This window comes from Podarcis pityusensis (assembly GCF_964106645.2).
Source record: "Podarcis pityusensis genome assembly, chromosome: 5".
Classification (NCBI taxonomy): Eukaryota; Metazoa; Chordata; class Lepidosauria; order Squamata; family Lacertidae; genus Podarcis; species Podarcis pityusensis.
The window spans coordinates 9,653,525-9,679,895 of record NC_138032.1 but is presented as its reverse complement, the minus strand read 5'-3'; the positions used below and the strand labels follow the sequence as shown (position 1 = coordinate 9,679,895).

The 26,371-nt window shown below is 43.6% G+C and overlaps 1 protein-coding gene across 7 annotated transcripts in view; it reads left to right on the top strand.

Annotated features, from left to right (window-relative positions):
* Positions 1–26,371, top strand: part of LOC308478489 (uncharacterized protein) — a 451,389-nt gene that overhangs the window by 413,550 nt on the left and 11,468 nt on the right. For 2 of the 7 annotated variants that reach the window (XM_081008341.1, XM_081008340.1), the window contains one exon: positions 4,697–6,284. The exons of 1 other annotated variant lie outside the window; for it this stretch is intronic. In XM_081008341.1, the coding sequence (XP_080864467.1) occupies positions 4,697–4,802 (106 nt within the window). In that variant the 3' untranslated portion in view covers positions 4,803–6,284. Of the gene's footprint in view, positions 1–4,696; positions 6,285–9,675; positions 9,754–25,258; positions 26,301–26,371 lie in introns of those variants that run through there. 4 more of the 7 variants (XR_013987046.1, XM_081008339.1, XM_081008344.1 and 1 more) reach the window with 4 other exon arrangements.

The window sequence follows — 26,371 nt, the reverse complement described above, 5'->3', positions numbered from 1 at the left end:
ATAAATGAACCCAGAAGGAAAGTGGAAATTGCAAAATAAACTGGTGCTTCCTACAGTCCTTATTTTCCAGGACCAGGTTCCACACAAATTGAAAATAAATAGCCAATGGATTATATGTGATGAGTAGAGTAAAAAACCAAAACAGGATTTACCTTTGGACTGATCCACAGTGAGAGTGACTGGTAAAATTTGGAGTTAAAAAGTAATTGTAGATTTTGTTTCTTGCACCAAACTTTTCAGAAAAAGTGATTATCTCGCTTTTCACCCATCACCATGCCTCATTATTCCAATCTCAAGAGGGGGGAAAATGCAACAGAATTCAGATTTGTTTTGATAACTGTTATTACATGAATGACCTTTAATGCCCATTTTGTGCCTCAGCCAGGTTGCACCTGGTCCTGCCATCTACCCATCCTTGCTATGTTACTGAAGTTAGGTATATGTTCTGCAACCGCTTAGTGATTTATAAGAGAGCAGATGGCATGAACACGGACACGGGTTGCAATTCCAGACCATTGGCTCATGTAGTCATTGTTCAGTGAAGCTCAGGGTCCTGACACCTTCCCTCAGGAGAATATGTTTCTTACATGTTTTGAGGTATTGCATTGTCCCCAACCCTCAAATAGTAGCTTGGATAAGGCAATTATTTTAACAGCAGGGAGGACGCTTGAAATATGCAGTAGTGTGCAGGTGCCACAAGCCCATGCCATTGGTGGCAATGGACACCCATTTCATGCCAGCCCTTTTGTTCAGCCTAAAAAGCAGGGGCTCTTCCAGAAAGGAGGTGTGTAAAATTCCCTCGTCGATTTCACCCTCCTCCGCCACCTTTCATGGACTTTTTAGCTGGATGCACTGCCCACACAAAACTGACATCGGGGATGGCCTTTTCTTTCTCTCTGGCGAGGGAGACGTTGCTGCTGTAACCACGGTTTGAGGATTAGGCCGAGAGATTAGAAAGGAATCCTTTCATTCTTGGTTTCCCAAGCAGGTGCAAGGCATTGTGGGAATGCCACAGGAAGAACTCCCCCTCCCTTCCCCACTGTTCTTCACCACAGGGATGGGATAGCACAAATTCCAGGAGTTGTTCTGTCACAGCCAAGCCTGGACCCAGCTGACCTCAACGGGAGAGCAAGGGATGCTCACCAGCATCCCCTGGGATGAGGTGCTTTGTGTGTGTGTAGATATGTGTGAGGATCCACCCCCCCCCCCCCCGGATGCATTAGGGTAGAAGGCATTCCAGTGCTTCTGGAATTCCTGCAGGTGTTTCTGAATGCAAAGGGGTCCTTTCAGAGCCTCACATCTGCATCCATCATGTGCATTTGGGCATATGATCGGGCTGTTTGTTTGTTTGTCCGGCTGACTGACGTGGAGTGACTAGGGCTGTTGATCGAAGGTCATCAACAGAATAGCTCTGTTCTCTGGAGTTTACTGGACCCCAACCATCCTGGATGACTTCTGACAGCCTTCTGTTTTTTGGCGGACGCTGCACAGTAGTAGCAGGATTCCTAATAAAGTTGAAAACAATTTGTCTTTTTAGTGTGACAATTGCCTTTGGGGAAGGGGGAGAATGATCTAGGCTGTGCATTAAAAAAACAAAACTATGAGGATTAATATATCATGCTGTCTCATTCGCTCAATGTGGGTGACAAGATGTTTTTAAAAGATTAATTAAAAAAAAAAAATCAACCAGAGTGCTAAGTTTTCGTCAACATAAGCAGCAGATTAATCTAATAAAGCACTCACAGATAATTTGGGGGAGGATTTAATTGGCAGGGCTGAGGGGCACTTTTGTTTTTTTTTCCCTGAGACTCTCTTAGCTCCAGCACATTTTAGCATAATATGGACTGGAGAAGACAAGATCAAAAATGGATTTTCCTTTGGAGAATTATTGGCAGGGGTTTAGGTTGTCTCTCCCCACTTTTTCTTTTATGAAAATAAACTTCCTTCACGCTTCTTTTGCTATCCTCAAAATATATTGAGGTTTAGCACTATGCAGACTTATCTATAGTTGACTCTTTAATTAGTCAGTTGATCAATCATTGAGCATACAGGCTTAAAGAGAAAAAGCCCTTTGATTGGCTGGCCGTGGAAGCCGCTGGGGTATGTGTGACTCAAGCCACATCTCCCAGCTGCCTTGCTCCTCGCCTCCAGTACCACCAGCATCCTGTTTTCACTATGAGGGTCTGCTGGGCAAAGCTCTGGGATTCAAGCGCACCATCAGTACCAGCTTCTCTGAATACCTAGTCAGCTAACACTCCCAAGAGACAGTCCCAGCACAGCAGACCCTACAATAGGGATGGGGAATCTCAGGCCCTGAGATTCTGCTGTCCGGGCAATTGGGACTCTCCCCAGGCTACAGCCCTCACTTCCCTGCCATTGCACCCATTGTTTGCCTGGTTAGAACTCTGATAGTGCTTCATGTGCAGAAGCCTGTACAAAATGAAAATTTGCCTTCATTGCTCTGCCCGTATTGCCTCTATCCCCACCCACCACTGGCAAGTGGCCTCCAGAAGGCTGCTCAGTCACTGTGCAGGACATACAGCTGAGCAGCCCGTTCTTTGGGACAGCAAGTAGGAGCAACTTTAGTCAATCAGCAAAACTCTTTTCACTGCTTATAAAAAAAATAATCAGAAAAAGTCATTGTTAGATTATAATTGAATCTCTTTCCCTGGTTTTGGGGAGATAGTTGTGATCAGCTGGCAGCCTGCTCTCCTGAGAGCAGAGGAATCATGCTGGGTGGGAGGCCCTATCCCACAAGGCAGTGTACATGGGGGGGGGGGGGTTCCCAGGACCCACTGGTTTCACAGCCAGGTGGTGACCAGGCCCAGATCTATTAAACTTCAGCAAGGAGGCTGCAAAGTGTGTCCTCTAACCATGCCCCGGGACCATGACTTGATGATGCATTGAATATGGGGAGCAAAGAATACGTGTGTGTGTGTGTGTGTGTGTGTGTGTGTGTACACGTGTACAAGAATCAAAGCTCCAAATTGAAGTTTCACTTAATATGAGCAGAAAGTGTAAGCAGTAGTTTAAGGATTGGTTGCTAAATGCCCATGAATCGAGATTGCAAAGCAGATAGTAGGAGAACAGGATGATTTTGCTTGTGTTCTTCTTCCCTTCCCATCCCTTTTACCTTTTGTGCCATGCATTTTAAAATTGAAGGTCCAAAAGCAGGGACTTTTTATTTATTAATTTGTAAGCTACTATGGGGTATAAATGCTCTGGATGAACGGATCTTCCAAACAGTGTGACTTACAGCACAAACCTAACTTGGTCTACTTGGGATTAAGTTGTGTATAGGACTCAGTGTCTTTAGAAGGTTGCTAGAAAAGGAAGTCCTCTAAATAAACTCGCTTTCAGGATTTGAAAACTATCTTTCAAAGTTCAAACTTCACAACAATTTCTTTTTTGCCTTTATTTCTTAAAATACAAGCTCGTTCTATACCATTTGTTCATGTTATGAACTGATTTGAGTAGTCTGCTCTTTTGATAATGAAACACACACACTTTAAACTATTTTCCACATTTCAATCCCTGGCAGAGTGCTTCCTAATGAGCCAGAAATTGAAACTTTGCCTCCTTTGTCCTTAACACTGGAAGCAGAATCTCATAGTAATCCACTGTGGATCAATCAATTGTGGACTGAATCCACAGCAGAACAATTTAACAAGCCACCCAGAAAGAGTGAGCTGTTTTGTAGAAAGATGGGGCCCTACATTAAAATATATATACCTTACATTTAAAAGTTTGCTTTTCACAAACTGTTCGGAGTTGCTGAATGATCTCCAGAATGCAAATGCAAGACACAAAATAAAATAAAACCAGGGCAAAGCCAACAAATCTAATCATTTCTAGAGCTGTTATATTGCTGGCAAGCTATTAAGATTTAAATTCAAGTTGCAAATCAGATTCTCACTATTTCTATCATTGCCAAGGGAAACTTTGGTGAGCAGCCCTACATATCCTTTTCTCTTTTTTTAATGAAGAGTTGGTGATGGAAGAGTTAAAGATACAATGAAAGGCTGTTTTTAATTTCAGCATGAGCACCACTGATGCACTCTGAAAATCCATCCTGCAATGCTGAAATCCTAAATTGCCAGTGCCCTGCACCCCACTGGAACATTTCAGACTGCTGTTAGTGATCCTCAGCATGTGAAAGATTTGAAGGGGGAGGTGAGCTCTCCAAAGAGGGGTTGGAGCTTGGGGTCTTTGTAGCCAAGAGGCAAAACATTGTGAACCTGTGGAGAAGGAACTCAGAAACCCCCTTGAGGCACCGGGAAAGAGACAGAGACAAAAAGCCTGTTACATGCTTGCAAATCACTCCACTGCTGTTATTTTATTTACTGGGGTCCGCAGGAGGATTGTTTCACTTTGCACAATTTTTTAAAGCTTTGTGATCTGGATTCTTTTTCTTCCCTTGCACCCCATCAGAGTGGTGGAGTACCACTTGCACCGAGAAATGTGCAGAGGAAAAAAGACCCCCCAAAGCTAGGGGAAAAAGGGATGAATTAGAAATTATATTAGGAAAGAGGGAACGAGGGAAAAAGAGAGAAAAGCATGCGCAGATATCCAGGTCAACATTTTGCACCTGCTTTCAAGTTTGCAGGCTGTATTAAAAATAACCGAAACACTTGTGAAACACTTTGGGCCAGGCTTTCAAAGGCGTGATATCCAAAATTGTTGTTTTAAACTTCAGGCTGCAGATATCTCTCCAACATGTACACGGGGAAACTTTGCTATCCATGAAAGTAACATGGGAATTGATGCAAACAGACCAGGCACCCCAAAGTATGGCAGATTAACGAGTCAACAGCAGCAAACAAATTTACAGCTTTGGTTTTTTCCCCTGAGAACTACAATCCAACAAAATGTAAGCATTCTGATTCCAGCTGATGTCAGCAAGAGAGATTAAAGCTCAAGTAAGCCCCACTGAATGCAGAGGGGCTTCATTCTGATTAAACATGCATTGGTTTGCATTGTTAGTACCAAATGCATTTTCACCACTGAAATCAGTGGTGTATAAAGTGGTTTAACTTTGGCTGGATGCTGCCCATTAATTCGTTCAATGCTGTTATATATACCGTAAAATAAATAAAAGAGAGGGCATGGTCTGGCCAGTAATAAAACACTGAAAACACATGGATTTCAGTAGGAGAGAATCAAACATAGGTAATCAACAATGCTAGTGTTACTCATTGAAATTAAGAGACGTTCAATTTCTGAGGGTCTACTCTGAGTATGACTTTGTTGGGCATCTCCCTATGTGTTTAACTCTCCCACTGAAATGGATGAGACATGGATGCATAACTTTGATAGACCATGCTCTATGTATTAATAAATGTTTATTGTTTAGCACTGTGATTGAAAATTCTCAAATCGGCTAAGTGCGCTTCAAGCAGCAATTCAGCACAAGGTAACCTGGGACCAAGTCCCTTTGAACTCAATGAGATTCTGGCTAGACGTGTGCATGATTATGCCTGTAGTCTGTGCTTGAAGGTTGCTAGTTTATACTTGAGCTGCCTGTCCTTGTGCCCAACTAATCAGATTAATTTGATTTGAGTTTTAAGAAAATGATCAGTCCTTTGCTCTAGCTTCTTGATTGTGGCATAGTGTCATCAGAATGCTGTGGTTTGGGGCTGATGTGTCTTTCTTTGGAGCAGAAGGCCTAGAACAGGGATGGAGGAACCCTCATGGCCTTCCAGATTTTGTTGGACTACAATGCCCATCATCCCTGACCATGGCCATGCTGGGAATTGTAGTCCAAAAACTCCAGATAGGCCTCATGTTCCTTATCCCTAGTCTATGCCTTATGAACCTATGACAAATGACTAAATTGGCAATAAGTAAGTGACACATACACTAGGAGGTCATGATTTAGAAAGTTGGTCACATAGTTCTGCGGGTGCAGATGCTGGAAAGCAGACTTCTGTGTTGAACAGTTCTAGATTAAGGCAGTTACCAAATTCCACTGAAAGTATAACTGGAGGAAAATTGGGGTTCAGCTACTGAGGGATAGTGTTTTGACATTTCTGAGAGTCTCACCTCTCCTGGTAAACCAGAAATCACTAGTTGAGACAGTGTTTTAAACTGTTTTTAGTGGATTGTAGTCAGTGCTGGCCCTACTTAGAGTAGACCCATTGATGGACCTAAGTTAATTCCAGTGTGCATAATCAGTGTAGGACTGCCATTGGATACAGCTCAGAATGTTTTTAACTGTTTTTCAATTACTTAAAAAAATTTTTTTTAGTCAGTGTGTTTGCTGCCCTGAGCAGCAAGGTGGACAAGGTGGGATATTTGTTGAATTAACAGCGGCAGCAGCAGCAGCAACAACAGCAATGCATTCTTGGGGTGGGGGTGGGGATAGCTTAGCAATATGACATTTGCTTTGCATATAGAAGGTTCCTGGTTCAGTTCCTGGCATTTCAATCAAGTGCTAGGTGATGGGATCCCAGATAACCCCTGTTGGTCAGAAGACTACACTGGGCTAGATACTGAGACAGTGTGGTATAGTGGTCATAGCAGGGGTCAGCAAACTTTTTCAGCAGGGGGCCAGTCCACTGTCCCTCAGACCTTGTGGCGGGCCGGACTATATTTTGAAGGGGGGGAAATGAATGAATTCCTATGCCCTACAAATAACCCAGAGATGCATTTAAAATAAAAGCACACATTCTACTCATGTAAAAACACGCTGATTCCTGGACCGTCCGCTGGCCAGATTGAGAAGGCGATTGGGCCGGATCCGGCCCCCGGGCCTTAGTTTGCCTACCCATGGGTCATAGCCTCTGACTAGGACCAGCAACACCCACGCTCAGATTTTCACTGTGCCATGAAACTTGTTTTGTGATTTTGAGCCAGTCACTCTTTCTCAGTCTAGCCTACCTCACAGGGTTGCCGTGGGGATAAAATGGAGGTACATTGCGACTTGCATACTATGTATATTGCCTGATGGAGGATTATAATTTTAAACCCATTTCCTTGCAACATTTCCTCAACTGAACCCCTTCCCCCCTAAACACGTGGTACCTACGGTATATGTCTCCTTTCACAAAGCAGCTTTTTGTGTTTGAGTGTGTGTTTTTAATTGGGATGGAATGATTTTTTTGGAGGGGGGAAACCCATCTCTCATCATGCCTCAGGTAGCGCCACCCCCCATTTTAATACTAAATACAAAGAACCCACTGGATATCCCGATCCTGTCTTTCACCTAGCCAAGCCATGCGATTCTGAATTCATACAGTGGCATTTTGACTTCTAGTTCATCTGAAAGCACTGTAAGATCTTCTTGGTTGTGTGATAGCTTTTAAAGGGCAAAGTTGAGAAGGGGCAAAGCCATTTCACTCTTGTTTTATTCCTCAGCAATAAATTACTTTAATGGTTATTGTATCCTCTTGTACAATAAAATTGTGTGTGTGTGTGGTGTTGTCGTTGTTGTCGCTGCTGCTGCTCCTGCTTTAGGCTGCAATCACTCAAGCTCAGCCATTAGAAATAGGTCAGAACTTGAGATAAAGTTTAGATAATACATATGTGCAGTGTGTGGTTTGTGGTGCAGGAGAGAAAATACCAGCAACAAGGAGGCGGGGGAATTTCAGTTGATGAAATCCCTCTCCTGGAGAAACGGGTTTACTGCGTAGTCCCCCCCACTCCCTGCCCTTGTTCTCTTTTGCCTACCAACCAGTGTGGCTGGTAAGAAAAGCACTCTGCAGGGTTGGGGGGGCGGAGGCGGGAGACAGAACGGAGGAGAGAGAGGAAAAAAGAGAGAGTCACTTGCAAACAACACAAAAATGCTGTCTTGAGACAGCTCCAACTTAGGAAGTTGAAAAGAGAACAGGTAATAAGTGTGTAAGCCTGAAAAGGTAGCTTCTTCCTCCTGCGTGACAGGTTTTCGGAGGTATTTGCAAGGTGCCTGAGCTGGTAATTAGCACCCAGAGCCAGATGCAGGAAATAGTTCTGGTCACCTCAGACACAGAATGCATAATAAGCTGAAGGGCTTGCTTTTCAATGGGTGATTGACTCCGAACAAAGGCCCCAAACAGAAGAGAGTGCAGGACTTAGAGAACGGTAACCCAAGAGCCACTGGGCTCCTTTCCCATCAGTTTGCAGGGCTCCCCACCACCACCCCGTCACTCTCTTCTAAAGGCTGATAACATATTAAACATTTTGCAAGGCAACATTTTCTTTAGCGGAAGAAAGAGCAAGGATCTAATGCGTTAGAAAGAAACGTTTTGATGGATAAGGGAAACATATACTGTTCGCAGCCAAAGAGAAATCGTCGGTAATTTATTCCCTACAGATACCGTCAGAAGAACTTGCTTTAAAAACAAAACAAAACTGCATTCCTTCACAGGGGGTTATTTAGGCAGAAGTCTGCAAGCCACTTGGGACCTAAGTTGATTTTGACTCCTTGATATCAAATGTTTCAATGAATTAATTCACTTGGGACGCACTGGAGAGTTCTTTCTTTCTTTCTTTCTTTCTTTTTTTCTTTCTTTCTAAAAAAATCTTTTTAGTTTACAAGATTTATATAACACTTGATTGTAATGCAACCTCAAAGCAGTTTACGAAAAGATTAGAACAAAATTATCAGTTAAAACACAGTTAAGAACAGCTATTCAACATGTTCAAAGAATGATAGAACATAAACTGAAAAACACACGCCACCATTCTACATGTTTAGGTAAAGGTAAAGGGACCCCTGACCATTAGGTCCAATCGTGACCGACTCTGGGGTTGCGGTGCTCATCTCGCTTTATTGGCTGAGGGAGCCGGCGTCCAGCTTCCGGGTCATGTGGCCAGCATGACTAAGCCGCTTCTGGCAAACCAGAGCAGCGCACGGAAATACTGTTTACCTTCCTGCCGGAGTGGTACCTATTTATCTACTTGAACTTTGACGTGCTTTCGAACTGCTAGGTTGGCAGGAGCTGGGACCGAGCAACGGGAGCTCAACCCATCGTGGGGATTCAAACCGCCGACCTTCTGATAGGCAAGTCCTAGGCTCTGTGGTTTAACCCACAGCGCCACCCGCATCCCTTACATGTTTAGATAGGCTCTTCTAAAATGTTTTTAGTGGGTGTACAATGAATGTACCTGCCTGATCTCAATAGGCAGGGAGTCCCAAAGTGTGCTGCCACACTAAAAGATCAATTTCTTACATATGTGGAACAAGACCTATGTGGTGCCCGTACCAGTGCCAGTTCCACAGATTGAAGAGGCTGAGTGGGCATATATGGGGGGAAGCCTTTGGGCTGGTCTAGCAGGGCTCTTTTGTTTTATGTCACCTCTCTCTTGGATCAGAGACAGTGTGCCTCTGTCTACCACCTGCTGGGAACTATGAATGGGGAGTGTTGCTTTTGGTCCCTAGCTAAGGTCAGCCGTACTTCAGGGACCTGGGGAACCACCAGACCTGACCCATCAGAGGCTCTCATTGATCCAAGGTTTGTGGCAATCCTCAAATTATGGGAGGAAAGGTGAGGCATTGTAGTCCTAGCAAGATAGCAGAGGCAAAGCACTGGTGGGCAGGTAACAATTGCTCAGCTGCATTCTCAAAGTACCTGTTCCCATTTCTTAGCGATAGAGCTGGATGAAGCTTTCCCTTCAGCCCTTGTGAGCAACTGGAAGACTTGATAACCATCATTGTATCTGATGTACACTCATGCATACCTTTTCTATCATTTTCAGAAGTCTGTGTGGAAGTTTCTCATTTTGCAAATCTTCGATTCCTCACATTTCCCTATAAGTTTGCAATTTTTAAAAAAAAGATCCTCATGAAAGGTTGTCAGCATTTTCTGCTAATATACATGTGTTAGAATGCAATTTTCTCCAATACGTATAAATTTGTAAGCATTTTATTTATTTATTTATTTATTTATTTACTTACTTACCTACCTACCTACCTACCTACCTGCCCTTCACACTAAGGTTTCAGGTTAATTAAAATACAGTATCACACAATACTTAAAACAGCTTAAGATAACTTAAAACTAATAAGTTATAAGGTGAGTTCTAAAAAGATACATCTCAAGTGTCAAAAGCCAGAGCGAACAGTTTCATCATCAGCATTTGCCAAAAACCCTGTAATGACCTCTGTCGGAACTGAGTCCCACAAATGATATAATTGTTTATGCATACTTTCTCCAGTAAATGCTTTATTTGGTTGGAGAACATCATTGCAAAATTTGGAGAAGTGCAAATTTCCAAGGATGGAAATTACAGGTGGAAAATTCCAGGGTTGCAGAATCAGTGAATGCAAATTAGGCAGATTCGCCTTTAAATGCGAACTGAATTGAATTTCTCCCACCACCCTTAAGACCACCCCAAAATGCTTGTCCGCAGGCGCACTATCTGTGGCTTAGCTCTTTCATCTGAGCTCAGTCTTTCTGGCTGGCTTGTCCAGTGCCATTTTATTAGCACGGCATCTCCTTTGACATTCGGTGGCATGACTTCTTACGCAGTTTAAAATAAATCGTCCCCATTGCTCCCTGGCTGCCTTTCTGAGCCCTCTGCTTTCAATTAAATCCATCATCGACTTTAAAGGTATGGCCTCAATATATAGGGTTTACAATGACCCTGAAATACCTTTATCCACACCATCTGAGACTCCTTGAACAACCTTCTGTAGACTCCAGCTTGTGGTTTAAAATACCTAGACACATGGCTTTGCTGTTAGATCCTGTAGCAAAGTACAAGCATCAAGCTGTTTAAAGTCTTTCAAGGTATGACCAAGGCTCAAACTGTCCTCCGCAGTGAGAAATCAGGGGAAGCCTAAATCTCTGGAGGCATTGAATAAAAGATTTTAAAAGCCTTCTTGTGAGTTAAAGACTTCCTTGTTTCATTCCAGCACACGTAGCCTTTTAATCACGTGTGCTTCTGCCAGAGCATCATCACAACTCGTACCACATTGTGGGCACACAGGAATCCTTTGCCCATTGAACTTTTGCCTTTTCATTTGTTTCTGGTTTCAGGTTTTATTTTATTTTCTTAAAGCAGGGATACCAGCTTACATTTGATTGCCTGGAGTTTAAAGACATTTCTGGACTCAATCATGCTATAAAGAAAGCTATTGTTTTGCCCAGAAGGGCTACTCTGCAGGGATAACCAGCAATATGCCAGAGCTTCTCCAGGCCTCAGAAAGGGAGGTCGTAACAACTTCATAGAGAAAACGGCGAGCTGCGCAGATGGATCAAAGGCAGCAAATGCCACAAAGTAGCAATTTAGATCTAGGACTCTCTATCTGCAGGAAGACACAAAGACTGGAGGCCATTATCCTCTAAGGTGCCCAAGCAGTCGCCTTGCGTTCTGACCTTTCAAAAAATAAAAAAATGCCACATCAGCAATCTTCTCCAGGACTCCTCTTTAACTGTTGCAAGAAGAGATGTCACAGCTGATTTACCGACTGACCAAAGGTTGCAACACTAAACACACTTACTAGGGAATAAAGCCCATTTCATCTGGCAAAACTGTTTAGGGTTCTATGGTAGGGTGCTTCTACATGGCAGTTTATTGTAGACTCCAGGATGATAATGCAACACCTGCACATCACCGTCCTCAAAATTTCCCTCCCTATCCCACCCAGTAATAGAGATTTACTGATTCTGGTTTTGTTTTTTTTTTTTAAATGGATTTTCTACAGAACTGGTAAATCCCGATTGCATGGAGGAATAATGAGATGGCATTTCAAGGAAGTTGTTGTCATGTGTGAACTGCTCTGAGCTTTTCAGGGTTGGTTTGTTTTTACAATCAAGTGGTGTATAAATTTTAATTAATTAATTAATTAATTAGCGAAGATGCATGAGCAGCACTAAGTCCACAATAAGCTGCTGTGTGGAAGCACCGTTCCTCTTGGATTTGTATTCTCCTAGAGAGCATCTGCATGCTGCTCAGGCCAGAGGACAGTCCTTCAAGATTCAGGACCGCTTCGATTAAAAATGATGCCATTTATAGGAACACAGGAATCTTCCTTATATCAAGCCAGTCCATCAACCCATCTAGCTTGATATTGTCTACACTGATTGGTAGACGCTCCCCAGAGCTTCAGATACAAACCTTTCTCGGTCCTACCAGGAGAAGTCAGGGAGTGAACTTGGGGTCACGGTAGTTATCCCTACTGGTGTGACATGATGTGCTTCTCCTGCAAGCTGGCTTGAAGATCCTGATCTGACAGGTGGCAAGATGGGATGTCAATGAAAACATAAGCACAAACAAATTGTTTTATCAAGCTAGATGCTATCCAAAGCTACAAAGACAGGCCCAGTCTAAAGTTTAGTACATGATGAAAGACTAAACAAGGAAGAGGTGGAGCCCAAATCTTGCTCAACTCTCCTCCGTTGCTCCTCTCTCTCCTTCCCCTCACTTTAGTCCTTCATGAGATCTGATCTCTTTGGCCTAACATCAGTCCTGCTACCCCAACTATGCATGTGTGAAATGGAACTGCAGCCCCCAGGATCCCTGGCAGGAGAAGCCATGACCAATTCAGGTTTATAGCACAGACAAAACTTAAGTTCATTTATTTTTAAAATAGACGGGAGATCCTTAGAATTCTGATAGCTGCGCCAGAGCCTATTGCTCAAGCCTAGATTCCTGCTATTAATAGCTGGTTTCCAGATCCCTTTAATAATAAAGGAACTCCAGCAGATGAAAAACTGATCTCTCTCTCCTCACTTAAATTTAATCTGCCATTCTTTGCCAGCAGCACACATAGCTGAGAGGGTCAGGGAATCATTGTGAGAGTGGAAAAAACACAATTAATTTGGTATCAAAAGGTAATAGGATAAGGCCTCGGAAACTCTTGCCTATTGTTCTGTAGAATTAACTTCTGTAGGTCAGATGCCGCTGGTCACTGACCTCAAACTAAACAAGATATGAACAGGCTGGTTACAAAAAAAGAAATGAGTGCTTTTTATTGATCCCAGCCTGACTTCTGTAAGGGAGGTGTCTTTATCTCTCCTTCCTTCCTTCCTTCCTCCCTTCCTCCCTCCCTTTTCCTAAAGGATAGCCAAACAAAAAACATTTCACATTTGACATATAACTACATATAATTTCAACCATTTGTTGTACGAAAGGCACCCAACTTTTGATGTGTAATCTTTCAGCTCATCTCCTACCCCTTGCAGGTGCTACCATTCCCCCCCCCCCCAACACTTGAACTCTGGAGAGGTATATAATGATCGACCCATTTCTGAGGAACTTGTACCACCTGGCCACAATTATATTCACAAGAAGAGAGCAAGAGCAGGCAGGGGAACTCCCTTGAGGTACCTGCAGGGTTCTTTTCTTCTTCTTTTTCTTCTCTCTTTTCTTTTTCTTTTGGGTCTGTGTTTTTCTTTAGATTAGTTTTTTTTAGATTAGTTTTTAAAGGTTTCTGATATTAATCTTTGAATTCTTTTTCGAACACTAATAAAAATTATTTTTAAAAAACAGATACCTGCGGGGTGACTTGAATGATTTCAATATGCTAAACCTGCAACTATACATACACTTATTGGGAGTAATTGGGACAATTTTCTGAGCAAACATTGCCTAATTCAGGGGTGCCCAAACTTTTTTCAAAGAGGGCCAGATTTGATAAAGTGAACATGCGTGAGGGCCGACCAAAGTTGTTGAGCTTTTTAAAGGATTTTACCCCAGGACATATCCTGCCAGGGGCCAGATTAAATTGACCAGAGGGCCAGATTAGGCCCCCGAGATGGACTTTGGACATGCCTGGCCTAATTTCATATGCGCCCACTTGACTGCTTTGGTCTGAGGAAATAGCCCTGTTACAGGAGCCGTGAATTCTGCAGCTGTACAAAATCAATCTTTTCTTCAAATGGCCCCTAAATTCGGAACTCCCTGCCTACTGAGTTCAGGCAGGCCCCTTCAATATACTCTTTTTGGCGTCTGCTTGAAACATTTTTGCTTTGGCAAGGCTATCCTTGCCAAATGTAGGTGTTGACGTTGTTTCAGTCTCTTTTGCTGTTAATTTTAATGATTTCCAAATGCTCCTCATTGTTTTGAACTTTTTTTTTATCGATAATGTTAATATTTCTCACAAACCGCATAGATGCTTTCCTGCAATCAAGGCATTTAAATGCATGAAATAACAACGCACTGCCTAATTTTGGGTGGGTGAAAACCTCGTGAAATGGACTTCAGACATGTCACGTCTGAGCACAACTGGTTGATATTGTGCCCATAGAAGGGGCTCCAAGACTTGATCAAGGACCCTCATAGGCCAGCCTTCCTCAACCAGATATTTTGGGCCACCACTCCCATTGCCCTGCTTTGTTGGAGTTATCACAGGCTGAAGTTGCCAACCAGTCTAGTCGCAAGCCTGGCACTAGGGAGGGTAGTGAACTACCCGGGACGAGCCTCAGAACTTGGACAGGAAGAATTTCCAGGCATTCTGAAGCTATGCAAGCAAAAAACCCAACTCATTTCCCCCCCAGAAACAAACAAACAAATAAATGGAAATTTGGGGAAAATGTGAAATATATATACTACAATACGTATTTTCTTATTGAACCCAAACGCATTTTTAATGCTTTAAGAACATGAAGCTGCTTTAGGAACCACCCTGAGCGCCCCCCCTCCAAACTTGTGGCATATAAATTTCATTAAATGAATGAATGTATAGCTGTCACAGCAACTTCAGAACTGGAGCACTGGTGCAAGCACAGGAAGTTCTCTGTCCCGCAACAGGCTGTGGGTCCATCTTGCTCAATATTGTCTACACCGATTGGCATGAAGGCAGCAGAGCTCCAGAGCCAGTTTGGTGTAGTGGTTAAAAGCAGTGGACTCATAATCTGGTGAACCATGTTTGATTCCCCGCTCCTCCACATGCAGCTGCTGGGTGACCTTGGGCTGGGTGACTCTTCTCTGAAGTCTCTCAGCCTCACTCACCTCACAGAGTGTTTGTTGTGGGGGAGGAAGGGAAAGAAGAATGTTAGCCGCTTTGAGACTCCTTCGGGTAGTGATGAAGCAGGATATCAAATCCAAACTCCTCCTCTTCTTCTCTAACGTGTGAAGAGCAGAGAGGGCAACGAGAGGTGGGTCAGGGGCAGTAAGCAGTGGTAATGTGAGGAGGGAATGAGTGACTGAATGGGTCCATATTTCCTTCTGAGCAGCCTTCCAGGGGCCACAAGTCAGTGGCAAGCAGGGCAAGAGGCAAAAAGGGGAGGAGCAATGAATGCAAATTTCACTTTTGTAGTATAGGCTAGTTTCTACACATGCTCATGCACCCCCTCCCTCCCCAAAACTTCCATCCAGGCAGGCAAGAGGCATTATTAGAGATCAAGGAGAAATTTCAGGCAGACAACACCATTTGGGCTGCTTAACAGGGCCACGGAGGCATGTGGCTTGGGGAGCATTCCAAGGGCCAGGTGGAGAGACACAGAGGGCCGCATTTCATCCCCAGGCTTGAGAGGCCACATCCCTGGAATAGGGTTTTAATATCACCAATATTAAACAAGAGAAGATGACTCCATGGAAAAGACCCTGATGTTGGGAAAGATGGAGGGCACAAGGAGAAGGGGACGACAGAGGACGAGATGGTTGGACAGTGTTCTCGAAGCTGCCAGCATGAGTTTGACCAAACTGCAGGAGGCAGTGGAAGACAGGAGTGCCTGGCGTGCTCTGGTCCAGGGGGTCACAAAGAGTCGGACACGACTAAATGACTAAACAACAACAACAAAATCACCAATATGAAGATTTGAACAGTCTGCCTAAAGCATGAAAATATATTGAGTTGTCTCTGCATGCACACCAAAATGTGCCTGTGGGTGTGTGCATGTGCATGTAGACACACAACAACAACAACATTTATTATTTAAATACCTCCCATCTGATTGGGTTGCCCCAGCCACTCTGGGTGGCTTCCAACACACTCATATATAAATTGAATTCAATAGCTGAGAACCTTTAAGGGTGCCAAAATCAACTGCTTGAGGCACTGATTTATTCTACCCAATAATTGAGCTGGCCCTGGCATTTTCTACTTGAGCAGGGACTTGACACCAGGTCTTCTCAGTCCAGCTCTGCTTCTCTAACCACCGATTTGGCTGTTAACGTGGATTCCGAAGGCCAATTGATTTATTCTTGGAATGCCTAATTCATGCCAGATTTAAGGAATGGTCATCTTGCATCTTCAGAGCCTACGTATCTTATACTTGGCATGGGATCATTTTCATTAAACACGTTGTGACGACAGGGCTTTGCTTGGTTCTTATTACAGCTGGGTCTTCCTCAGCACGCTGAGTTGCACATCACTGTGGAGACACCCAAAGCCTCAGTGTTTGAACACATACTCAGGGTCATGATGATATCCACGATAAGCTTAATTTCTGTGCCAAATGTTTGGAAAGGGTTCACCTGCTTCTCTGAAGGCATCCAGGTGCAAAGGCAGGTATTTGTGGACTAGGAACAGGCTAAACATGCACGCCTACATGTGTACACAGTGTTGATGAATAGCACATCAGAGGAAGGTGGCACAAAGGCAGCGATATGGCAGGAGAACTTCTCCTGATTTTTTTTAGAATAAAAACTGCCCTTCCAAATATTCCTTGCTTTTCGGAGAGTTCCCCTTCAGTTTCCTATCCTCTTTGTTACTGCTGCGCAGTCTTTGAGTGAGTCACTAACGGCAGCTGCAGAAGCCTTGATCAAACCACCAGGGCCAACCCAGATCCTATTACCCTCTCTTTCGTCACTGCCAAAGTGATCCAGCAAGTTTGTGGGATTATTGTAAACCCAGAGAGCAATGGCGCTAGGAACACTTTCAGTTTGCAAGTCTGGGAGAGTTTTCACAGGTGACAATAAAAGCATCTTTGATGGGTATGATCCATTCTCCTGAGGGCATAGCGATGTAGGACTTACACAAGTCAGGCCATTGTCTACACTGACTGACAGCAGGGTTGTCTCTAGGGTTTCAGGTGTAAGTAACTCCCAGTGAGATGGTTGGACAACTCCCAACGAGATGGTTGGACAGTGTTCTTGAAGCTACCAGCATGAGTTTGACCAAACTGCGGGAGGCGGTGGAAGACAGGAGTGCCTGGTGTGCTCTGGCCCATGGGGTCATGAAGAGTCAGACACGACTAAATGACTAAACAAGAACAACAACAACCAGCCCTACCTGGAGATGCTCAGGATTGAACCTGGGACCTTCTGCATGCAAAGCAGATGTTCTACCACCAAGCTACAGCCCTTCCCTGTTTGAGCATGTTTGAGCACAGGAGACGTGATCCTCACAGGAATCGGCACAACCCTCTTCCTTCTCCGGCTTCACTGTACAGTGGCCTTTACTCAGAACAGAATATCCCCTATCCTTCTCAACTCCTGGCTAGGTAAAGGTAAAGGGACCCCTGACCATTAGGTCCAGTCGTGACTGACTCTGGGGTTGCGGCGCTCATCTCGCTTTATTGGCCGAGGGAGCTGGCGTACAGCTTCCGGGTCATGTGGCCAGCATGACTAAGCCGCTTCTGGCAAACCAGAGCAGCGCATGGAAACACTGTTTACCTTCCCTATTTATCTACTTGCACTTTGACGTGCTTTTGAACTGCTAGGTTGGCGGGAGCAGGGACCAAGCAATGGGAGCTCACTCCGTCACGGGGATTCAAACCGCCAACCTTCTGATCGGCAAGTCCTAGACTCTGTGGTTTAACCCACAGCGCCACCCGCGTCCCTTCAACTCCTGGCTACTTGCCTGCAAATTACCCATTCCTGTGTAGGGTGCGAGACCTTCTCCTAGGTCTTCCCACGTCTTTTTCAGAAAGAATATGTTCACACTGCATTTTGTGCCTGTCTCCCCTTTCTCTTTTTCATCGCCACTCTTTACCAACACGTCAGCATAAGTAAATCTACAAGAGCAGCTTTGCAAAGATGTACTCTGTTTGAGGGTCAAAAGGTCAGCACACAGAGGTGAAAAAGAAGAAATAATTTGCATGATTTCCTTAACTGTGGGAGATCTTTTGTGTGTTGGGCAAATTCCCCCAAGGTGTCCCCTGTTGAGAAGATTTGTAGAAGAAATCTTTGGTAAGGTCCACCCCCCCTTTCTTTGAGAATCTGTAGAATTCAAATTAGGCAAACCCCCCTCCCAAATTCATCATTTAAACAGCGACACAAAATAGATTAAGGGTGACTCAAATTGGTCCCTGAGGTCTGGTTTACACAACAGAGGGTAGCTGGAATGATTTAATTTTTTTTGGTCAAACTTCAAAATCAGATGCATTTTCCAGATTTTGAAATCCAGATTTTTGATGTCAGAAATTTTGAACTGAAATTTAACATGAAAAGCCCAAATCTCTTTTAACTGGTTGCTATGAATGAACAAACATACAGCAAACAAACAAACAAACAAACAAACAAACAAAGTCTATTGTGCTAGCCGCTGGATGCTGATTCAGAATTCCCTTCTTCTGTCAGAAACTCAACATTTGATGCCATCTCATATGTAGCAGTCAGTATTTAACAATATCATAAAATACTGGCTGCTATAGATCAGATGGTGATAAATGCGGCAGCTGAAGCTTGAATATTGTTCAAGTATTCACACCGCCAGAGAACCCACCCTTGCCATTTTGCTTTAGATACCTACTTTAAAGTGTTTCTCATTTCAGCAAAGCCTATCCACATGGATAATTTAGCTACGTATGCTTGTTTTCCGATCTGTGCTATGGGTAATTTTATTTTGTTTTATGTACATTGATGCAAGGGTTTGTTTTTATTATGTAGTTTAGACATTTTTCAAAATAAATAAAAATGCTATACTTGAACAAACATATTTAAAAAATAACATGTGATTTTGCTTTATGCAGCTACATGGTTATGAAAAGGGAGACATTTAAAACTTCATGTGCACTCACATAAATACAAATAGACCAGGGCAGATTGTTCCAGCCGCTTTGGCAAACCTGGAAGTGGAAACTAAAGGCTGCCTATTTTGTCATCTTCCCAGATCAATTGTTGGGCCTGAAGTAGCTGCTATAGACTTTGGAGAAATTCCCAAACCTTCAGCTGCACGTAACAGGACTTCAGAAAAACCATCAAAGCGTCACTAAATATAACACTGCAATTTATTTTGGGTGTTGATAGCTCCTTCAGCTTAGCTGGCTGGCTCATCCAAGCTTTCTTTAACAATTCAGCGTTAGAAAACTGATTCATGCATTTGTTGCCACTGGGAGAAAACCAATGCTCTTCTTATTCATTCAGATCTGGGTAGCAACTGGAAAACCAGCTCACTCCTCAGTAATACTATAATTCCTTCCCTTTATGATTCTTTACCAGAAAACATCCCCCGGGTCTCATTCATAAAGTCCAGTTGTGAGGCAAGAAATGTCAGGAGTGTACACTTAAAGAGTAGGCGGAGAAAACAGAACAGAGCATTGTAGCTTTGTAAGAACAGCTAAGCGTTTCCTCTGGAGTTGTTTTCAGTGCCTTTGTCAGCTGATTACATGGTCTTTTATAATTTCTCATCTACGGAATAGAGCTATTTGCTTGTGGATTATTTGAAAGACACAGCCTTACGCACAAGAAAAACAATTTTTTAAAAAGTGAAGTGATTTCGTTGATTACATCAAACTTTGGTTAAACGGTTTTTTTCAGGGCATGTGCTTTAAAGGAGTGTTTCTATCTGGAGGTGGGATGGAAACCTTGCCTTTTTGTGAGTTTCTTTTTGCCACAAACCCACAGGTTGAGATTTAATTGTGCAGATTTGGTTTGCCAGAGGACTCCAGTGGTTCATTTCATGCCTAGGTATGACATAGAGTTGCTCGCAGCCATATTGCACCTGAAACGAAATTTTGAGGTGAATGCAAGCAATTCCTGTTCAGGTGGAACATCTGAGGAATTTCAAGGGGAGGAGGAAGAATTCTGATAACAGCAGCAAAATCGCTCAGTACGATTTTGAACAGTGCCGTGTTGAAAATTCGTCCTGAAAATTTATCTCACCATTCTCCATCAGCTAATGAGACAAGAAATTGAATTCAAAAATTAGGGAAAGGGAGAGAGAGAAAATAGATGAGCTCCTCAAGGATGGGGTGCAGGGTCTCTGCTGCGTCTACCTTACTTCTGAGGTGTCTGATGGGTGTGGTATTTCCTTTATTTCATTCTACGAATCATCTCACCAGTGGTTTGCACACGGAAGCTTTCCTGGGTGATAGGCCAGGGAAATTACCATCATAAGGTTAACTTCTCTAATGGGACTGTTTCAGATCAGTAGCCATGGTTGAGTCTGCAGTCCTATACCCCGCTTACTTGGGAGTTTGTGCCACTGAACTGAACAGAGCTCACTTATGAGACTGCTCTGGCAAGATCTTAAAAACGACTCTAGTGCTGGAGGGCAGTTCTATAGCACCATCCATAAAGTATGCCACTGTTTTTAGAATTATTTTATTTATTTATTTAGCCCTTCATCTGAGGATCTCACAGCTGTTCACAGGATAAAACACAGAATAAAACCACAAAGTACATAATACGAACAAGAACAAAACAACCCCCGCTCCCACCTTATCACATGGTTGCCCCCTTGATAAATCCTTTTCTTGTCAAAACATTGCTGTCCCCTCTTGGTGAGTGATATCCTCTATGGATGCTGTCTACTCTACTTTTTTTTTTTTTAAGGCAAGCAGCCACGTGTTCATCACAAGTCTACCCCTTGTGCAACGTGGCTGGCACTTCCCCCATTCATTATCTGAAGACTGGATTTCACAGCACAGGATGCTGATAAGGATGGACATGGATATAGTCTTGAAGGGAAATTGCAGGCTTTCAAATAATTTTCTGAAAGGGGATTTAGCATTGAAAGGTGGCTTTAAAAAGATAAAGGGTAAAGGGACCCCTGATCATTAGGTCCAGTCGTGGCCGACTCTGGGGTTGCGGCACTCATCTTGCTTTATTGGCCAAGGGAGCTGGTGTACAGCTTCTGGGTCATGTGGCCAGCATGACCAAGCCACTTCTGGCGAACCAGAGCAGCGCACGGAAACGCCGTTTACCTTCCCGCCGGAGTTGTACCTATTTTTCTACTTGCACTTTGACATGCTTTCTGCTAGGTTGCTTTACTCTCTGCTAAATTTTAATCATGAATTTTGGGACTCGACAGCAGATTTGCATTTCTCTGTTTTATTCAGCAGTTCTTACTACTTAACTCGTCCATAATAGTCCCTGAGCACAACTCAACACCAACTTGATCCTCCCCTCCATTCATGAAATATTTCCTAGGACATGCTGAATATTTCCATATGAGCTGAATATTTCCATACGGGCCCACTGTGAAACATTTGGACTACCAATGGCATAGGCCAGATTTCATACTAAATGGGCAACTTGAGTTTGCCAGATTTAAATATATAAATTGTGCCTGCCATTGAGTTGTGCTCATCTTTCAAAGAGACAGGAATGCAAGCAGGAAACTTTCCCACATAAATATTAAAAGCAAATTCAAAAAAGCACAACAAAATCAGCGCCTTTTCTTAAAAAGCAGAACTAATCTAGCTCTGTAAAATGATTCAGTCAAATTTAAATCCCCCCAGCAGAATATTGAGTGACTGCACACTCAACTAATGAAACACAAGGTCGGGGGATTACATTGTAGGAACAACTCTCTGTGCCTAATCATGCCCGGAGGCCAGGATGTAAGAGGCCAACTACTTCTGAAAGCTGATGAACCTCTTTGATAGCATCCCATTCCTGCTCTTGCCTGGGCAGTCTTTTTGCACTTTCTGATCACTAGGGCTAACGTAAATAAACAATAGCTTCAGTTGCACGGACTGGAGCTAAGTATGTATGACAGGGAATAGAAAAATCTGGGATTTAGGTCCACCACTCTTACACTGACTTCTGTCCAGCTTCAAGGTAGCAGGGAAGGTAGAATTAGGCACAGTACATCCTATCATATTATTAAGGTAAAGGTAAAGGGGCCCCTGACCATTAGGTCCAGTTCTGACCGACTCTGGGGTTGCGGAGCTCATCTCGCTTTACTGGCCGAGGGAGCCGGCGTACAGCTTCTGGGTCAGGTGGCCAGCATGACTAAGCCACTTCTGGCAAACCAGAGCAGTGCACGGAAACGCCGTTTACCTTCCTATTTATCTACTTGCTCTTTGACGTGCTTTCGAACTGCTAGGTTGGCAGGAGCAGGGACCGAGCAACAGGAGCTCACCCCATGGCGGGGATTCAAACCGCCAACCTTCTGATCGGCAAGCCCTAGGCTCTGTGGTTTAACCCACAGCGCCACCCACGTCCCCATATCATTAGTGTCTAATTAATGCATATGTGAAGGGTGTGACCATTGGCAGATGCAATTGTCCAGCATTTTGGAGCTTGAGTGAACATGGAAGGTCCTTAACTCAAGATGTTAAACCAAACAGTTGGTTGGCTCGACCAAAACTCCATAGGGAGAGCATTTCTTTGGAAGGATATGATCTTAAAAAGCAGCATCAAAGTCACTCAAATAAGTCAGTGAAAGCACTCCATCCAATTTGTAAGAATATAAGAAGATTCCCGATGGATCCAAGCAATGCAGTGGTCCACCTAGTCCAGCATCCTTTTCCCCACAGTGGCCAATCAGATGCCTCTGGGAAGTACGCAGAGAAGAGATGAAGGTAACAGACTTGTCACATTGGTGTATTCCAAGTATTCAGAGGTATAATGCTTCGAATTCTGGAGCCATCATGAGGGGTAGTCATGGATAGCTTTATACTCCTCGTTTTACTTGTTTAATCCCCTTTTAAAGCCGTCTCAATTGGTGGATATCGCCACATCTTGTGGCAGCGAATCCCATAAATTAATTACGGAATCGTTCTTTTGTTAAGTGTCTCTTGAGCAGAATGGCCAAACGCCACAGGTCTTCTCAGGAGGATAATATACATGCGAGTAGCCAAACCCCCAGGCCCCTGGGAGGTGGCAAATGTCATTGCATTATGATTATTATTGTCTTTGCAATTTTCTCTGCTTCTTGGACAGCAGTCCTCCTTAAATGAAAACTTCTGTGGCCTAGTCTAGTTTTTAAAAATGAGGTGTTTTTTTTTTAAGTCACTGGCAAAAGATTGCAGCAACTGTTACTAAGGCCTAGAGCTCAGATCTGCCCATACCTGTCCAACAGTAAACAGAGCAACATGGGAGGACTTAGGGCTAGCTGAACACCTTGGTCACACGCTAAGCAAACTACCAACAGGTGTGCTTGCAGAACGGGCTCTCCATCAGCGTCCTGTCATGCATAAAATGTTTATCCAATTTGTCAAGCTAATCTTTCCTCAAATAAGACGAGGGTCTAGGCCCCAGGAACAACCAGAATTCAGGTGGTATAAAGTAACTCTCTAACTCTCTCTCTCTCTCCCTCTCTCTCTCTCTCTCTCTTTTTCTCTCTGTTCCTCCCCCCCTTGCCCCTCCACAACTTATTCCCCCTCCCCCCTCTTAATCGCTGTGTCAATGTTTCCTCGGCTTTAAGCAAACCAAAAGTCATTATATCATCTGTAATGGGAGATATCTTTTGACTGGGGTAGCTGATTTGCCAGCTAACTTCAAAATGCTCCTAAAGGCGCTTGTATCTCTTTCCAAATACACATTCGCAGATGTTCCACAAAGTCAGGTACATCAATGACCTGACAATTTGTTTGACTAGCCCCGGATAATGGCTCTTTGATGGCTAAATTGGGGGGGGGGCATGTGTAAATAAAATAGATGCTGAAGTTAGATCTCTAGTGCTAGTTTGCCATGATGAATGGGTGAGACCAGTGGCCTGTATGGGGTGAGTGACTCAGCGTTTCAACCGTAGACACTGAGCAATCGGAGGTCATTTGCAGGAACATTCACGGACAGGACATGGTAGGGACATACAACCGCTCTTGCCAGGACTGCAACCACAGGAAATCTGCAGGTGCAGCATTTATCGCCGGATAAATTTGTTTCTAGAAAATAGGTTTCTAACCCTCATGGCTGCAGAAATAGGCAGAAATAGGTGTGTGACCTGAGGCCCAGGTGCCAAATTCTACCTTTCAGGCGTCTCCATCTGGGTCTCACGACTCTCCCCAGGCCACACCTCCTTCTTAGCCACACCCACTTTCTCCAAGCTAATCATCTCACCAAACCTGTTTTGCACCCTCCTGTATATATATATTTTGCCTAGCTGGAATGCATCCTAGCACTCTTTCTTGCCTGGGTAGAGGATAGAGAGGGGCATCTGAGTGCGGGTAGAAACTAGCCTACTGTGCAAAGGTGAAATTTACACCAATTGCTCCTCCCCTTTTCCTTTGGCCCTGCCCACCACTCACATGTGGCCCCTGGGAAGCTGCTCAGAAAGGAATGAGGCCCCTGGTCTGAAAAACCTACTGCACCCCTGCTTTAACTAATATGTGTGCACACCCCATCTTTAGCCCAAGGTGGTACCTCTGGTGGGCATGTCAAAATGTCCACATCTTGAAAAGACTTCTGGGATTTCTGGGATCACTCAAGTGAGGTTTCCGTGCTCTGTAAGTCATTGCGCCATCTCTTCATGATGCCCAGAGCAGAATACATTATGCAAAGGAAAGATGAATAGGCAAGTATCATCTAATCTGCATAATTTATTCAGTGCACAGAATCCAGCTTTTACAGCAGGCTCTAGATTACCTCAGTACAAGTTTGAAAAGCACACCGCAAAATTAACGCAGCCTCACCTGTCTGTAACCAACACAATTTGATAAAAGAATATGCCTCAGAAAATGGGGGTTGCACTTCCAGTTATCACAGCGAGCCCACCTCCAAGAGATGAATCCTCAATTTATTCACATTTTCCCTTTAAAAAAGACAATTAATGGGGGTTGATTGATTTGCCTGGCACTTCACACACCTGCCTTCCTGAGCCACTCCCCCTTTCCCAGCACAGGTGAACTTCCAGCTCATTTCATTCAATTTAATACATTTGTACACTGATGTCCTTCGAGTGGTGAGCAGTGCAATTAAAATAGCCATTAAAAAGTTTTCAAAACAAGCAAGAAAAGCAGACAAACACAATACAAAATGCATACTGAACTGCCACTAAGCAAGGGCAAACCCTGGTGATGTAGGAGCATTACCACTAACGGTTCAAACTGCAAGCTGTGTTCAGCATGGTGGCATGAATATCCGCCCCTTCTTTCCCCCTCTCTTTTTCTCTGCCTTGGCTTTCTGAATTTCACTTGGCAAGTAACAGTAGAATTTTCGCTGGCAGTGATTGACAGCTTCTGGCACACGCAATTCATTTGATTTCTCTTCTGATTTATGAGTGATAACACCCTCGAGGGCGTGTCTGCCTAAAGACAATATTCATCTTTTTCTTTGTCAGGTAACATCATTCTGCCTTGTTTTCGCGATCGTTCTGAAGTGTATGCTCTATTCTCTGCTGCTGCTGTTTGGTGTACATCATTCTGAAAGATCCATAAGAGCTATAAGTGCAATCCTATGCCTATGCCTTGAATTCAGTAAGTACGCCTCTGCTCTGCCTCCGCAGTCAAGAGGCAGTAATCACATACATGCATTTCAGTGGGTCTACTCTAAGTAAAACACAGTTGACTACCACCCCATTATGCAAGTATTTCAACTTGAAGTGAAGCAGATCTGTTCCCCAAAGTTCTCCTCTGTGAATTCTGATCAACAGCATCTGTGTGTTCAAATACTCAGAGAATAGCCAGCTTGGGAACCCAACTGGGATGAGCGATCGGGTTAGGAAGGGAAGGGAAATAAATAAAGAAATAAATATTAGCCAGGCACTCACAGAATATTTTATAGTTAGATTTTATTTCATAAGCTGATGGTTTATCATTTGCTTGCTGAGAACTAACATACCATAGCATTTATGTTGTTGCCCTATTCTCACTCAACTGGGAAATTTGGTCCCTTTACACTCCATGGGGCTTACCTCCGAGTAAACACATATGTCATTCCATTTATTTGACATTGATTGATAGATGACATGCAATGGTATTTAGTACACTTGGTATGTCACAGTATATGTTGTCTTTGATAGGGGACAGCCTGCGAGTTTTCATATTTGATGCCTCTCTAAATGCAGAAAGATGGAAAGATGCCAGCAAACCTAAAGCAGTTAAATACACACACACACACACACACACACACACACACACACACACACAGTGGTACCTCAGGTTAAGTATTTAATTCATTCTGGAGGTCTGTTCTTAACCTGAAACTGTTCTTAACCTGAAGCACCACTTTAGCTAATGGGGCCTCCTGCTGCTGCCGCGCCGCTGGAGCACGATTTCTGTTCTCATCCTGAAGCAAAGTTCTTAACCCGAGGTAATATTTCTGAGTTAGCGGAGTCTGTAACCTGAAGTGTATGTAACCTGAAGTGTATGTAACCTGAGGTACCACTGTGTGTGTGTGTGTGTGTGTGTGTGTATAAAATTCTGAATTCCAGATATGTCACATCTGAAAGACA